The 16,737-nt window shown below is 48.1% G+C and overlaps 1 protein-coding gene across 11 annotated transcripts in view; it reads right to left on the minus strand.

Moving 5' to 3' along the window:
* Window positions 1-16,737, minus strand: part of HSF4 (heat shock transcription factor 4) — a 26,104-nt gene continuing 9,367 nt past the window's right edge. For 6 of the 11 annotated variants that reach the window (XM_064670626.1, XM_064670620.1, XM_064670627.1 and 3 more), the window contains 12 exons: window positions 16,625-16,733; window positions 15,461-15,588; window positions 14,468-14,592; window positions 12,153-12,228; window positions 10,669-10,733; window positions 9,215-9,314; window positions 8,330-8,454; window positions 6,306-6,527; window positions 4,965-5,070; window positions 3,600-3,668; window positions 3,139-3,226; window positions 1-2,660 (listed from right to left, as the gene is read on the minus strand). In XM_064670626.1, coding sequence (XP_064526696.1) covers window positions 2,464-2,660; window positions 3,139-3,226; window positions 3,600-3,668; window positions 4,965-5,070; window positions 6,306-6,527; window positions 8,330-8,454; window positions 9,215-9,314; window positions 10,669-10,733; window positions 12,153-12,228; window positions 14,468-14,592; window positions 15,461-15,588; window positions 16,625-16,655 — 1,332 coding nt within the window. In that variant the 5' untranslated portion in view covers window positions 16,656-16,733 and the 3' untranslated portion in view covers window positions 1-2,463. Of the gene's footprint in view, window positions 2,661-3,138; window positions 3,246-3,599; window positions 3,669-4,964; window positions 5,071-6,305; window positions 6,528-8,329; window positions 8,455-9,214; window positions 9,315-10,668; window positions 10,734-12,152; window positions 12,229-14,467; window positions 14,593-15,460; window positions 15,589-16,624; window positions 16,734-16,737 lie in introns of all 11 variants that reach the window. The other 5 variants (XM_064670622.1, XM_064670631.1, XM_064670624.1 and 2 more) reach the window with 4 other exon arrangements.

The following is a 16,737-nucleotide window of genomic DNA, read 5'->3' on the forward strand; positions in this document are numbered from 1 at the left end:
TAAATGAGAAAAAGGAAACATGTTTAATTAGTGTTCTCTGTAAAACTTTACAAATGTACAGCATAGTGCAAAACGCAGTCTCAGCACGTCACCTTCGAGTAAAGTTAACAGGGTAAGAAGCCGAGAACACGAGCTTGGCTCTTCACAGGAGTGGCTCCCAAGTTCTCTTCCTGGAGGTTCCTCTCTCCCTGTCAAGCTCCAATCCCATGTTTATAGTAGAGCAAAAAGCCTAAAGAAAACCCCAGGGACCCTCCCGAGAGGCTGCTCCCCACGAGCTCAGGCTGCCCCTGCACAGACGCCGCAGCCCGGGACGGTGTCGGGCCCTGGGCCGAGCTGAGCCGGCCCTGCACAGGCAGCTCCCCAGGGTGGGTCATTGCTCAGCCCCAGCCAGGAGGGCACTGAACCCACAGCCAACCTCAAGCATGCCACAGGCTTCGGAAAAAGGCTTCGGGAGCTTGAAGTTAAGCATGTGCTTCAATACCTTGTTGGATCAATACATTCAGTGTTAACATTTCAGCAGCCGAGAGTGTGGGAGCTCAGAGAAGGATGTGAATCTTGAACACACACTGCTGGGTGTCAGCAGACACCAGCCAGCCTTCAATTATCTATGAGAAAAGAATTAATCAGAGTGCAACTCAATGACTTTCCATCGCTGGAAATGGCAAAATAGTGGCAAATGGGCTGATCTAGGTGAACTTTCTGAGCACAAATCCCTTGAAAAGGAAAACCTTTTCCAGGATGCACTCAAGCACATCATCTAAGTACCAGGCCAATGGGGGCTGCCAGAATTTTCCCTTAGTCCTGAACACAAAAACAGTGGCTGGGATTAATTCAGAAGCTCTCACACCCTGCTCCTGCACAGACTGCACCACCAAGGCAGTGACAGAGCTCCCAGCACACAGGAGTCAGCTGGGGGAAAATGTGCTCAAAAGTGAACATTTCTGAACTAACACATCTGTTCACATAATGATAAATGGATGGAGGAAAGGGCTGTGACAGGAAGGTCCATTTAAAACATGCTCATCTTATTGTCATTCTGAGCCTGCACTCATTTGATTGATTGACTGCATTTTGGTGTGGATGCTGCTTGACCAAGATGCTCAGAAATCTGGTTTATAACCAAGAACTGTCATGGCAATGAAAGGGGACAGAGCATTTCTTCAAATGACACTGGCACAGCTTACACCTCCCTGTCTAAGCCCTTAGGAGGCCTGAGTTAATTGAATTTCCTGGATCTGTTCTACTGCATTTGAGTAGCTTTCCTAAGGAAAAGCAACTCAGGCAGAGGATATTGAGATAAATAATATGTTCTCATTAGAACTACAGCATAAAAAACAAAGCTCTGCTTTGTTGAGAAACTCAGTCATCAGAAACCACATGGAAAGGGGAGATTAGTTCAGCCTTTGAGGCTGGTCTCAGATGCACAAAGGACAGAAGAAAAGTTTGTGGGACATGGTGGACTAACCCTTCTGCTTCTCTCCTACACTGAGCAGCTGAGAGTCCTTCTAAAAGGGGGATCCAATCAATTGAACTCTTTAATCAGATTTTATACATCAATAAACCAACGGGCACATCTTCAGAGGAAATAGAACAGGTCAAAGCCAAGGGAAAAAAAACCATTGGACTGGACATGGAATACTTAGCCAGCACCAAACCCCAGAGTGTGCTCCCTCAGTCCCCTCTGCACATGAAAAACTGCGTGTGCAGAAGAGTCTATCCCTTTTTTATGTTTTTAAGTATGGAGTGCCCTGCCTTTATCTAAGAGAAAAGAAATTTGGGGCAAAACAAATCCCAAACAACAAAGGCTCTCAACTCAGCGTGGGATGTTTTGTGGCCTGTGATGGTCTGTGGCTCCCCTGGAGACAGAGACACGTCCTGGGGGGTCACTCAGAAAATTCTCTTCTGCACACCCTGAGAGATCTGTTTCCTACTCACCCTAGGGGGACAAGGGAGAGGCACAGGTGCATCCCATCAAACCCAGAAAATGGATAAAAAAATATTTGTAGAGCATTAGATTATTTTCCTGTTTCAAGAAGAGCATGGAGAAGGGTCAGGCATCTTAGCTAATCTGTGCTGCCCCTGTAAAATCCCACAGTTTGCCGCAGCAGACACTAGTCAGGATCACTATTTTATGAGGTCCCAGATGGACTTTCAAGCTACTTTTCACTTAAATTTTGTTAGAAGTTTTGAAATTTCTAAAAGCATTTTCAAGAAAAAAAAAATCCTGCCAAGTTTTCACTCCCCCTAGGAGCAAGCACCAGAAACAGTATTTTGTTTTAAAAAACACTGAAAACCAGGTGCAGGGAGAGCAATGCAACAGCTACCAACCATTTCCATCTACTCCAAAAAAAGGGCACAAAAAGAAACTCTCTAGTGGGTTTCTGAGTCACTTTGGTTTCTTTACATTCAAACCTGTGGATGCTTGGATGGGTGGGAGGGAGATGTTGGTTCTTGGAAGCAAAATCACTGGCTGTTGTCTGTTGAAGAGCTCAGGTTTAAAGGGATGTCCCCCTGGACCCCCACAGAGGACAGGTAGGAAGCCACATTTTCAGGTGGAACATAAAGGGATGAACTCTCAGGCAAGCTGAGGAGGTCGTTTCCAAAGATGGACTGACGGTCGATGAGGAACTGCTGGGCACTCTCCAGGATGACATCTTTCCCTGGGAATGCAAACACACAGGAGAAAACTCAGCTTCTGCAGGGCAAGTTACCCAACTTTATTATGTGGAACTGAAAAGTGACAAATCCTCATTGCAACAGCAGTGAGGAGCAGAGGAAACCCAGGACCTGTGCAGCTCTTACCACCCCACCCACGGAGATCACCACAGTGCCCTGAGGTGGCCACGAACAGGCAGAGAAAGCAGATGCTTGACAGACCTGGAGAGGACCCATGGCAGAAATGGGGGCAGTTCAATTCCATTTACACCTCAGTTTATCCCTCACACTTTCCCCACTGTGCAGTAACTGGCTCAGTAGCTGCTGTGGCAACACTGCTGACTGGCAATGATGGAATAAAATAACAACCGTGGTCTGGAAGTAAATAACAACTCCCCTGGCAAACAGTCAGTGCTGGAGGTGGCATCCACTGCTGCCACTGTGAGCACCTCAGTGACATCCCTTCCCAGCTGCTGCTCCTACCTGGGCAGGTGCTGTTAAACGGGGCGTTGAACACTTTTGGGGGCAGCTCAGTTGCATTCTTCTCCAGATCCACTGTGAGTCGCTGCATCTTGATGCAAAAATATAAACTACAATGTACAATTATACAAAGACAGGGGAGCTCGTTAGAACTAGGCCACTGGGAGCATCGGTGCTTCATCACGCTCCCAACACCCCCCAGGAGCAGCAGCCACCCTCCTGCCCTGCCTGTCCCCCAGCTCACTGCACCTCCCAAAGCCCCAAACCCAGGGCTCCAGGGCAGATCTGCCTGCAGGAGAGGCTGCAGGGAGGTGCAATCCCCCCTGGAGCACTGGCTAACGTGGCTCCTGTCACCTGAGGTGGCCAGGCTGGTGTCCCGTGGCTGGGTCAGGTCCCTTCCAACCCAGGCCATTCTGTGCCTCTGTGATTATTATCTTCATAGCTCAGAAATACTCCTCTCTTACCGGGGACAGACTGGCCTCCATTTCAGTCATATTCCACTCACTCAGAGATAGATTGGGATTAAAGACCTGCTGGGAGACAAACACAGTCAGGGCTCTGAAGGGTGGAATGGTCCTCCCCTGTCTGCTGGAGGGTTGTAGCCCTGCACAAGGGAAGCTACAGGCAAAGGCTCCTGTGTGCTGGGCTAAGGGGCACTTGTGAGACCCCCAGGCCCTGCTGCTGCCTGGAGGGACAGCACAGACACGGGTGCCATGGAGGGGTCACAGACCAGGGCAGCTCTTTGTGTCACTGCACATGCAACTTAAAGCCCTTTTCACTGCTCTAGGACACCTCCAGAGCCACGTGGGCTTTAAAAGCATTCCAAAACTCAGTAGCAGAGGGCAGGTTCCTGTTGCATCATTGCTTCCATGGCAGTCAGTCTGAGCAGTCTGGGAAAAGGAGCTGTTGATCTGGGGCACAGTTCCATGATTCATTCTCACTCTCGTGACGTTAGTTGCACAGAGAGAGACGTGTGTGGGTAACAGGAAAATGAGAAACATTTCCTAATGAGAAACAAGAAACAGGAACCAACAGAGCCAGTGATAGAGCAGCCCATTAGAAATGCTCCCTGTAAAGTCAAAATCAATCACAGACACTTGGGAAATGACTTGAAGAGAATAAGATTGATTTTTAAATGATTTTTCATTCCTATTTATCCATGAAAGCTTATCTGAAGCACCTCCTCAAGGGAGCACATCTTTGACATACAGATTCTTTCCTTACGGACAGAGTTATTCGATTATTGGCAAAAACCTTTCACATACTAACTTTATGTACAATAGAGAATAAACAAACCCTCCTATTTCTGCATGTATAGCAAAGAAAAAGCCACCATCCATTTCTAAGGAGAGGTGACCTGAGAACTGAGACAGACAAATGCCTCAGCAGAGAGAGAATTTGGCATTGGCTACACTTCCCTGAACGTGGGAAAGGGGGAAAGGGGAAGGCAGTAAAAGCTAAACACTATCTAGGAGTATCTAAGATGCAGAAAGCAAACTAACCCACACAAAGTAATTACCAAACTAGCTAGAGAGTCATGTTAAACCTATTTTACATACATTTGTTGATTTCTTTACCAAATGCACCGTGTTTTGTGCTCTGAGAAGTTCAAATATGTTTATTTTCAGTGCAAAAAGAAAAAGCATCATTTAATCTGAGATCTTGCTAGTTCTTGTGAGCAGGTGGAAACAGGGCTGTGACTCCACAGGCAGCATGTGGCAGACAAAATGCCACACAGGAAGGAGCAGCATGGTCTGATTTGCAGCCCAAGGGAAGCCCTGTGACCCTCCCAGCTGTGACCCAGCCCCACCCCGAGCAGCAGCACTCACATCCAGCAGGCTGGCAGGCTCCAGGCCGTACTGCTGGCTCCTCAGCAGCAGCTGCAGCCCCTCCAGGCTCCAGTCAGTGCCCTCCAACGGGTCTGAAATATCTGTTCTGAGAAAACACAACGGGACATGTTGCCACAAAGGACATTTGCACAGATATGTACAGAAAGCAGGACTGAGCAGCCTTCCAGCAGGGTGCTTGAATCTCATTTTGAAAACCAAGAGCCCACTGCCAGTCTGGGTTTATGCCATGTAACTTGGTTTAATCCCAGAAGCACAACTCAGCAGAGCACACAGGAGACTGGGCTGATGGTAAAACAAGTGAGACTCCCCCTCTCCTGGGTGACACACGTGGTTTGGGGATGGATAGTCTGTAAGCACCTCCTTGAGACTGGGAAAATTAAACCTTTCCTTAGAGGAAATCCTTTTAGAGGCACTTGAAACCAGAACAGGCTGCATTGCCGTCCTTACTGGTCCAAGAATTACTGTTAACTGATGCTTTTTAAAGGAGTGACCTTTAGCTGCAGGCATTCAGCCTGCAGGCTGCATTTACTGGAAATACTCAGCTAAAGGAGCAACAGTGAGGCCCTGCTGGGTTTAATCCCCCCAAAAGCTATAAAAAATGTCTCTTAAACTCAGGTCTTTAAAAAAGGATTATTTTGCTTCTAATAAAATGTTTTGAAGTATCCAGTGGATTCAGAAGGAGGATTCTGATTCTCTGTAAGGACCTAAAGGAAAATGGAAGCTTTTCTGATAACCCTAATGAGTGTTTTGGGTTCCCCACCATTCCTCCCCAGTCCTCCTTACAGTGCTGCAGCTGCCATAGAGAATGACCTGCAGTTCCACATCATCCACCAAGCTGCACCAGGCTCTCCTTCTGCTGGTGACTTCAGAGCTGTTGGGATTTCAGCCTCAGCCCCCAGCTGCAGCAGAGGCTCTCCCAGCCTGCCCTGTGGCTGAGCCCAGGGGCACTGTGCTGGTGCCCCTTGCAGATGTGCAGCACAGTCCAGTGGCCTGCCAGCCTGCAGCACAGATGCTGCTCTGGGCTCCAGCTTTCACTTGGGCCTTGGGCAAATCCCCCTCTTCCTGCTCCCAAGGCTCTGCTGCACATCCTCTGACAGCTCTGCTTGTCCTTCAGGCAGTCACCCACAGACCCCCCAGCTCTGTGAGCTGTCCCTTGCACTTTGAGGCTCCTCTAGCAGGTGCCACAGGTACCAGGCTGCACTTGGAAACTTGGAGTCACCCTCCCTCCTTCCCTCCCCAACTCCCCCCTTCCCCACCCTGCGAGTGGGAAGGCAGGGCCATGGGAACAGGCAGGGCCACAGCTGTCCCTCCTCGCCTCACCTGTCCAGCAGAGCCCTTCTGCCCCTCCTCTCTGGCGGCTGGGAGGTCCCTGGGGCTGCAGCACAGCCCCCCTTGCCCTCCAGGACAGACTGGACCATGGCAACAGGCAGCACCGGGGGCTCGGGGCAGGCCCGGCAGCCGGGCAGGGGCACGTCGGGCTCGGCCGTGCCCTTCACGCCAGGGCTCACGGGCTCCTCCTTGATCAGCATCAGGCACTTCTCCCTGCACCAGAGACAGGGCTCAGCACCTCACACAGCTCTGCACGGGCTCCTGCTGCTGGGCAGGGCAGGGGCACAAGGGCTGCTTCCACTTCCCCTCAGACTGCCCCAGGAGGGCTTTCCACTCCCCCCACGAGCAGAAGGAACCAGCAGCCTTGTTTTCTTCTCAGCAAGCTCTAGAAACGTGCTCAGCTGAAATATCTTTAGTTAAAATGAATTTGCCCCATTCAATTGTTCTGCAAACATGGGAAATGCACTTCCATGGGTTGATCACTCCTCGGGGGAGTGTTAGGTTAAAGGGTCACTGGGCTAGAGAGGTTCTCCTGAAAAAGTCTCCACCCTAGAGATAGGAATGGGATCAGTAAGACCTTCCCATGCAGGAGTTAGGTTTGGACAGGCAAGCACTCTAGAGATCCCAGTGACACAGGTCAGGATCTCGTGGCTCTCCAGGGCTTGGAACAGAAGCTATCACAATCTGACAGTCCAGTCAGTTTTACTTGTTTGGAGTCTTGTCTTCTTCCAGTGGGAGAGGCACTCCACGTTATTCCCACATGGACATGTACCAATGAAGTTTTTATTAGCAGCATTTTGGATGTACAGGTCTATTCTACATCACTTACAGGAGATTGCACAGCTCCCTGTGAACCTGCAGAGCTGAAGCCAAAATGACAAAGGCCCGTAGATCAACAGGCACAGGGCATGGAAGCCATTCTGAGAACTCTTATCACCCAACACTCACAGACTTGCTTTGCTGAGACAACACCATGTCACACACAGGATGGTGTGTGACACTGCAGAGCCTTCCTCAACAGCCCCTTCTGATCATCTGCTGGTCTCCTGGGTTCTCAGCTCCCACCAGCAGCTCATGTGGATTTAGCAAGTACCACACCTGAACTGATGAGGGCCAGGGCTGACTCAGATCATCAGCAGCATAGATCAGGAGCCACCAGATGGCACTCAGTAATTAGCAGAAATAAGTAACTTAACTTGAAGGTTATATTAAAGTTTTTCTGCTTTAGAAATGGCTTCCAGGGTTGGTTGTTTTTTGTTGGTTTGTTTTTTTTTTAATCTGAGGCTCTTTGCATGCTCCTAGCTAATTTTATGGCTATGGTTTCAATTATGTGGCAGATTTACAGGCAATTTCTAGAGTATAACTGCCTCGCCTCTACGCCTCAGAAACTGTTTCCATGATTCATCTGTCTACTTACTTTCCACTGACATAGCTGTAGCTATTCTGCTACTAGCCCTAAACACACTGCATGTCTGTGGCAGGAAGAGATAAGCATTAAAATACCTCTGCATTCAGTTCTTAAGTTACTGGGGCCTTTTCACAGAAAAGTTGTCAAAAATCGGAAGTTGTTGTGATGCAACCTTTCTGTTCTCATTAGCAGAAAGATGTACAATTTGATTGTTTCTTCTCTGCCAAAGCCAAAAGGAAACATTATTTCTCTCTCTACAAACCCAACAAGTGTTAGTATCTAGTTAGTTGATTAAGCCTGAGACAGCCCCTGTCTTGAGGACAAAATATAAAGAGAAACATAGAATATTTCTCAAAGAGTGGAAGCTCTCAACATGAAACTCAGGACTTTGTTTTGAAAGTTATGCTGTTATTATCCCTCTCTAATTCTGAAAATCTGACCCACTTTGCAAACTGGAAAAAGTATTTCATCCCACCATCTCTATAGAGGTCTGTGTATCAGACAGAAACTTTGGTAGAATTACAGCCATGAAAAAAACCTCTTCTGAAGAGTTGCATGAGTGTGTCCAGACCTGACTCTCCCCATTTCTAATCACAAACATGTTTACCTGTCATTTTCAGGAGGGGGCTGCATATTTATTATGTTGGATGGTGATGCTTCAGTAACATCAGATATGATGGGTCCTCCAGCAATTCCAGGGCTGTTTAAGCAAGAGGCAGGTTCTGTTGATGGCTAAAAGGAAAGCAAAAATCATACAGATTTATCCTTCTGAGCCCCAGAACAAGTCCAAGGCCCTATCTGACATTGTTGGGGTTTACTCACTGGGACCTTGAGTCCACCCTGTACAGAAACCAACCACGCTTTCACCAACCCTGCAACATTTTAATTTCCTCTCACCTTTCCTCAACCACACAGAGTTACAGGTGTGAAATAAGCACTGGGACTGAAGTGTCAGCTACCAGGAGGTTTTACCATGTCTGACATTTTGCCTAGACTGCTCAGCTTCCTCTGGAGGGAAAGATCCAACCCAACAGGGTAGTATGGGTGTCTCATGCCACCCACATATTTTAACTGCAGGATAGAAGTGTCTGTTGTCTGCTCTGGTGGGTTAGGGGGATGGTGGGGATCCCTCAGCAGCTACAAAAATCTGGCTCTGGTCAGAAAGATCATAGTACCCACTTCCAGAACACAGTTCTTCCTCTTTTCCCCTGAGGTGAACCAGGCTGGGGTAACACCAGGGAGAGTTTGGTTACAGGGTCCACCTTTCCCCCTCACTCCCACGGCCTCCCACATGAACACAGCAGCACAAGCACACAAAGACATCCCTGAAACTGGGGAGCTGAAGAAATTATAAACGTCACTCAGCTTTGCAAACCTCTTTCACTGCCAAACTCTTGCCAAATTACTTATTCCATAATCTCTGTTACTGCTTTAAGCCTTTCCCCCCCGGGCACAGCAACCCCCCCGAGCTCAGGGGCCGGTGCCAACCTACCGACTGTATGAAATAGGGGTCGTGCAGGGGGTCTGCAGACAAGTGCCGGCTGAACTTGGACACTGGGGGAGTTGAGATCCCATTGTCAAGCATCAGAGGTCTGTGAAGAGAAACAGGTTTGTTTTCCAGCACATACTGACTGGTTCCTGGTTGCTCATACAAGAAATGTCTCTCAGCCAAGGGCTCTTTTCCCCTGGGTGCTCTGTCTTTCCTCAGCTGTGAGGGTCTTTCTTGTCCAGTGTTATGGACAAGAAAGGGAAAAGTTTTGTAGGAGGTCACCATTAAAAAAGAACACTACCATATAGAGAAGGGATGGTGCAGATTTTCTGGATCTTATTTGAAAGATGCCAGTAAAATAACAAATTCAATTCATACCCCTAGTTGCTAGTGATTTCAAGCTCTAGGCTGGATCCTCAGCTTGTTTTACTGGAGGTAGTTATGCTGACATGATTAGTGCAATACTGGGAATCTGTATTCCTTCTTACAACTCCCTCACACTCAGAGCCTCTCTGGCAAAACTGCATCCCCATACACAGCACTTCATAAGAGGAACCTGTGCCACCCACTAGGTAAGTCATAAAGCAGAGGAAGACACAAAGCAGAGCACAGCCTGAACTCATTGCATATGGGCTTTCAAAAAGTGACTGACTAGGCCTTTAGAGATGGTCATTAACAAGAAGCAACAGATCTGTGGGCTGGTCCTGTAGTGGGAATGTCTGTTTTCTTGACTGAAATCAAGAAAAAAATATGAAGGAGCCTCAAAATGGCACTGCTTTTCCATCATGAAACATCCTGGGTGGCAGAGCTTGGTTTTGCGATACAGTCCCAGAGAAGCAGGGAACTGGGATATTTTGCTATACACCCACTATTGCCACTGCTGTAATGACCCTATAAAAATGCCTAGAAAATTCCTTTTCTCCAAAAGCACCAAAGGCATGGCTGCTTTCCTAGAAGGCACTAAGCTTCCTAGTTCAAGCTCCTCTACTCACTTGCCTGGAAGAGCTTATCTAAAGACACCCCTTGGCTAAAATTTTTCCCCACCTTCCTCTCTGTTGGTTCCATGCCACCAAACCTGTGTTGGATACACACCACATTCAGTGACTGTGGGTCAAACCAAAGGTGTCCACGGGCTGGCTGGGCCCAGCCCTGCTCCTACTGATGTCAAGTGGCAAAACTGGAACGTGTAGGACCAGCAGCAGGGTCCTGCCCTTTAGTCTCCCACTAGTTAGCGTTCCCATCTCCCCTCACGCTCTGTGTTCCCCAGATAAAGGTCACGAGCTGACACGGTGCTTCTCTAAAGAGCAGTGAATGGGGCCTGTCAGCAGGTCTGACTCGGCAGTTCAGCCCTTTCACTGCCCACCCATGGAGCCCTGGTCCGGTGACCGCCTGCCCGGGCGAGCTGAGCTTGTGCTTTTAGCGAGGGGCACATTATGCACCCACACAAGGGTACTTACAGCTTCCTCTTTATCCCAGTGCTGCTGGGGCTGGATTGCAGCTGGCCAAACAGAAACTGAATCAGCTGTCAGGAGAGATCAAAATCCGGTGTTAATCAGCAGAGTGATTCAGCACTCCCTGCTCCCGCAGCCATTCTTGTCTCACACGTCCCTCCCTCCCTGCAGCACCCCAAAGCTGGGAGCAGCCATGACATACAGGAGCCAAACTGCACGAGACACTGGAGCCTGAAACAGAAATAACCTGTCCAAGGACTCAAACAGCCTGCCTGGCTTTCAAGGGACACAGCCCAGTGCCTGCTTTGTGCAAAGGCTGCTGGATCCATGTGCTCAGGGCTTTCTCTCACCCCTTCTGTGCATGCAGAACTCCAGATGGTCCTATCACACCTGGGAATACGCCTGTGAAGTGCACATGCAAACATTCCTAGGCCTGAATTAGACTTGGACTCTGTTAAAGTCTTCAGAGATGTTTATAAGAGGTGCTGTAAAGTCTGACAAAGCTCTTGCACGTGAAAGAGGCAGCTCAGGAGAGGAGACCCTGCATGGAGGTCTGAGCTCTTTCAGTTGAGTTTTTCACTTCTGTGAAAACAGGACACTAAAAAGGATGCAGAATGGCTTTGTAGAGGAATCACTTAGCAACATATTCCCAGGTCAGCTTGAACTTAATGCTCTGCTTTGACCTCCAAACAAAGAGAGCATTATTATTATATATCACAGCTGGCTCTTACTCACTGCTCAATATAACAAAATAGAGTTGCATAAAAGCCTCTCTACAATGAGCTGTGTGGCTGGTCCAGCCTCAGAGCTGGAGGAAGGCTTTGATAGCCTCGTGCATTTCTGTCCAGTCCTGTGACTCAGTGATGCCACGTGAGGGTCAGAACATGGCTCTCGGGCCCTGGGAAATGTGACGTGCTCAGTCATGTCAGCACCATCCAGGAATCACTGGACAGGCCTTTTCTATACTGGTCATGCCAGATTTTAAGGGAGATGGCTCCACAATCTAAAAGGTTGTACAGTAATTCCTTGACTATACCTGTCACACCAGAAAATGTAATAGTCCCAGTGGGGGAATGGCTGGCCAACGTGCCACCTGCAGCTTTGTGCTGGCAGGAGGGGGGCTTCTGCCTTGCACAAAGGAAAGAGGAAAGATTTGGGAAGCTCAAAGGCATTGGTACAACCAGAACACAGCTAACATAGGGCAATCAGTGACAGCTGTGCTCTCTTACTCAGGACTTCAACATAAAAGGGGTTTCTAATACCACAGCAAGGACTGACAGGGAAATGAAAATCTTTTGCTCTAGGGCAGAGTCTATGCTTTGTTAATGCCCACTTTCCACAGGACACATAAAAGCATAACACAGCTTGAAAGAAAGGGAAAATAAATTCACTGCGATATCAGAGCGTGGAGATTATGGGGCAGGAGAAAAGCATCAGAGGAGGAGGTGGGGCAGGCAGGACAGGCGAGGGTGGGTCTCTGTCACCACTACCTTGTTGATCACTTTCTGTTGCTGGGAGTGGTTCTGCCGGAGAGAAACAACCTCCCGCCAAAGGACTTCGTTTTGTCTGGAAGGGAAACAGAAATTTTCTGTGAGCACAGAAACGTCCCAACAGCCCATGGTGCTGCCATGACCCATCTGTGCAAAGTCTGCCTCACTCTGGGGCTCCTGTTGTGCTTGGCTCTTGTCAGGTGTCCCAAATAGGGTCACACAATTGCCTTCCTTGTTCTTCTTTGACCTCAAAAGAACTATAGACCAAAGCATGGAGGAAAAACAAACAAGGAAATGCCAACGTTTATAGGGGAAGGTAACAAAGAACAAGTGCATTTAGTTTTTGTGGAACATTTGGGCCAAACTAGGAATTTCAGCAAGGCCTGATTTGTGACTGTGACTGATTCAGGTCACCAAGACTATCCTTCCACAAGAGCCAAGAAAGTCCAACCTCTCTACAACTGCCCCACTTCTCCCAAAGACAACGAGATCCTATGGATAGAGGGACACTGTGTATTCTCCCTGCTGAAACCTCCTACACATGGGGCTATAAAGGCACGTTTGGAGTGACTGGAGCAGCAGCTAAAGAGATGCTTCTGCCCCTCAGAGCCTTGAACCAAGAGGACTGTAATGATTTGATTAGTGGGAGTGACTCATTTAACCCAGCACAGACCTGTGCTCACATTGCACAGAGAGAACTTGTTTTCTGTCTGCAGATGAAGCAGCACAGAGGGGAGCTTACAGGCCTCCTTTAACAGCCAGCCCCAGTAAGTGGGATGGGGAGATGCAGAATTTATTTACTGTGCTGCCTCCAAACTGGATGCCAGCCAAGTCCACGCTGCAAAGGGTTTTGCCAGTCAATTTATCTCCAGAGTATATGGATGTAGCAGAACTGCCAGGCCAGCAAAACCCATCGTACAGGTGAAACCAATAAATCCTTTTGCTTTTGAGTCTTTCCAGTGAGGATGCTAGAACTGGGAAGATAAGGTCCAGGGCTAGAAAGAGCACAGCAGAGCAGCTTGTACAGCCAGAACCCCTGCAGTGAACTTTCTGTGCTGGCACTGACAGGATTTCCAGCAAAGCAGCATTCCTTAGTCTGACAGCTCGTACTGGAGTTATGAACTAATGCTTCTTCACTAGGGTAAATTCCTTAACATGCTTTCAGCCTGGGACTTCTCCTCTGTCATAGTTTATAAAAATTGTATTCTTCTCATTATTTGAATGCAATTTTGCCTTGTGCCAGATGGAGGGAGGGAGCAAGCAAATAAGAAGGGAGAATAAATTAAAATCAAGGCCAAATAAATGATACTGGAATTCCTTAAAAATTAAAACAAATTCAAGCCCACAAACTCATTGCCACTGTACCTGGATTTCACAGTGCCATCTCATGCATGTGCTAAGTGTGGGAGTTATTAAAAAATTATGTAGGATACAAATATTTATCCATTGCACATAAGGTGCTGAGCTGGAATGAATCTCGTGCAGTATGAATATCAGCTCTCATTATAAGGGAAAGGTTTTGGGTCTTTTTGATTATTCAAGTGCTTCTTAAACAAAGATCTCTGCAAAGATTAATAAAATCTGGAGGCAAATGAAAACCTCTTCAAATGCATGATTTATAAAACCTTATCCATTTACTAAGCTTCTAGTGACCATGTCTGACTCAGAAGATCCCAGAGTCTCAGACAGCAGGAGGTCTGGGAGCCACATGCAGGAAGCATTGCATCTGCTTGGTTTGCTCTTACACAACAATTCTGGCCGTGGCAGAAGACACAGTCTTCAGAGATGATTCCACAGACTAAACACTACAGCAGTTCTTGTATTATATATTATAAGGTACTATATTTTTTAGGTCAGTAAAGCAGATAAATGTTGGAAGTGGAGGATAGCAGAGAGTTATATTTTTATTTTTTTAGTAGCTGGAATGGAGTCCACCACATCTCTGCCAAGGACTCTTCTACATGTGAGAGAGTTACATCTTTACCATCCTTTCTATCTCGAGGAAATAGTTATCTGAGTTAAGCCCCCAGGTTATACACATATTTCCTACATGACCTCCTTGGTGCCCTCCTCATCTGTAAAGGGAAAACATAAAGACAGAGAGGCTGAGCACTAATTCATACTTTGTAGATCAGGTGTGCACAGAAATTCTCCATGTTGCTGTCTGAACAGATCCAGTCCCTGTGATCAGCCCCTGGCTCACCACGTGCTCCCTGGGAGGGAGGTGTGTAAGGCTCCTCCTTCCAACCATTCCCCACAATCCACAACTCCAGAGAAGCAAATGTAAGGAGCAGCCTGAGGAGGATTCAACTCACTGCTTCATGTCCTGCACTTGACACTCCATGTTCTCCTGCTGACTCCTCAGTATCTGTACCTCGTATAGCAACCTGCTGAGGTCCTCCTGCCGCATCTTGGTCTCCTCACTTTTCACTACTGACACCTGAGGAGGAAAAGATCACAGGGGGATTTTACTGGTGCAAGAAGGGCTATGGACACACAGAGCCCTGTGGTGGCTCAGGGGCAGGACTGTCACCAGCTGGGCTCCACTGGGCTGAAATACGAGGACAGGCAACGTGCACAAGAGTCTGAACTGTCCTCACAGTACTAGTGCAAGGGCCAGAAGGATAAAATAGAGCAAAGTGCAGGACAAATCTATTCATACAGAACATCTGCTGGCAGAAGAACATTCCCTGCCAGAGTGGGGACCTATTTCAAATCAGCCTGGGGGGAAAACAAAAGTATTTTGAGGACCAGGGAGGAACTGAACTAGACTGTTTGATTTAATCTTTCTATTCTGCAGAGATACCCAATCCAGCCTCGTGTTTTGCAGGGATGAGTCTGAGGTAATGCTTCAAACTGACATATTAAACTAAAGGCTTTTGCTGAAGTCTCTTTCCTGAAGTTCCTATGCTAATTCAGTAAGAGAACAGCCCTTTTGGAGCATTTATAACACGTTAAAAGACAGAAGACAGAGGGCAGGAGTAGGTTCTCTCTTTTGTAAGAAAAGGAGATGGCTGTTGGGGTCCATGAAGGAGTTATGCTGTATTTCTCTAGGAAAGTGGGTAACAATTCAAAGGCAGAGGCGTGGGAAGTAAGCCTGGCCATGCAGCACTATGTGAAAGTCTTGTGATACTGAGCAACAGAGCAAAAAAACACAGATAAAACTCTGCTGAAAGCCAAGCCCTGCACACCAAGAACCCCTGTCCCAGCTGCACATGTATGTGGAGAGGTCAGGAACAAGAGCACAGGGTGATCCTGAGTCCCACTGAGCAGGAGCACATTCCCCCTGCCCACCCAGCACCCCTCACCTTCCTCTTGATGTGCTCCAGGAGGTGCTCGTGGCCCTGCAGGAAGCAGAGGTGCTGGAACTCCGTGTCGTCCCGCTCGGGCTTGACGAGCCCCCCCTGCTCGATGTTCACCACCTTCCTGAAGCCATCTGCACAGAGAGGACAGGCTGAAGGGCCACCAGGCCCTGGCACTCCCTCTGCCTCCCACACCCATCGCTTCTGAGGGCATTTCTGGTCACTCTCCACACTTTTTGAGCTGCTGGTGCTCAGGGCACAGTCGTGCCCCTTGCCACAGCTGGGCACGTTTTGGGGCCATGTCCACAAGGACCCCAAATGAGGGAGAGCCCTGTGCATCCCACTGCTGACAGCCACCCCTGCTGACAGCCCATGCCACAAAAACCTTGCCACCATGGGCACCTTGGTCAACCAGGAGCCAAAATGCCAGCTTTTAGGGAATTTCCAGTTCAATTTGCAAGCCAAAGGGATTCAGAAGGTTTTTCAAAGGCACAGCCCATCATCAGGTGCCACTTCAGGAAAAAAGAGTCACATGCACATTTGGAAATCTGCTTTGAGTATTTCTCTGAAATCCTGGAAAGGTTTCTGAACTGTATTTAAGGACTGGCCTAAAATTTACAATAATGCTACTGCACAGTGAAATAGCAAAGCTAAAACTTGACTGAGGAACTTTGTAAATTGAAAAAATTACAAGAACTACCAGAAAATAGCTGTGTGTAATACAATCATGGTGTAGAAGTGGCTGAAAACTACCTAAAACTCCTTTAAGGGGTGAAAATGTCTGATCAGCGAGGCCAGGTTTGCAGGGAGAAGTGCTGTCCATTATTAGTTCAGGGATACAGCTGGTGAAATGGAAAAGCTCTGGGCACACAACCCTCAAAAGCAGCAGTTCCTTGGGGAGGTGTCACAGTATCAGGCTGCTGGAAAAGCTCCATATAGAATAAAGTGAAAAATAAATAATAATAGGTCATCAAATTGATGCAAGAGAAGCAGAACACCTGATGGCTGAAAGTTCTTAGCTCAGATCTTAAAATGTGATCTAACAGAAATTTCTTGCTGGAATTCAAGGTCAATGAGACCTCAGCTTTCCCTCCACAGCTCTCTCCATGTCTCCTGCCCCCCCCCAGCTCCTGTGGCTCCCCCCTGCCTGCAGGGCCCTGTGGCACTCACACATGTTCAGCTGCCGCACGAAGCTGGCCATGTTGTTGTGCTTGAAGTACTTGGGCAGCACCTCCTTGGCAAAGCGTCCTTGGTCGAACACGTGGAAGCTGGTGCCATTCTGC

This window comes from Pseudopipra pipra, chromosome 14 (assembly GCF_036250125.1).
Source record: "Pseudopipra pipra isolate bDixPip1 chromosome 14, bDixPip1.hap1, whole genome shotgun sequence".
NCBI lineage: Eukaryota > Metazoa > Chordata > Aves > Passeriformes > Pipridae > Pseudopipra > Pseudopipra pipra.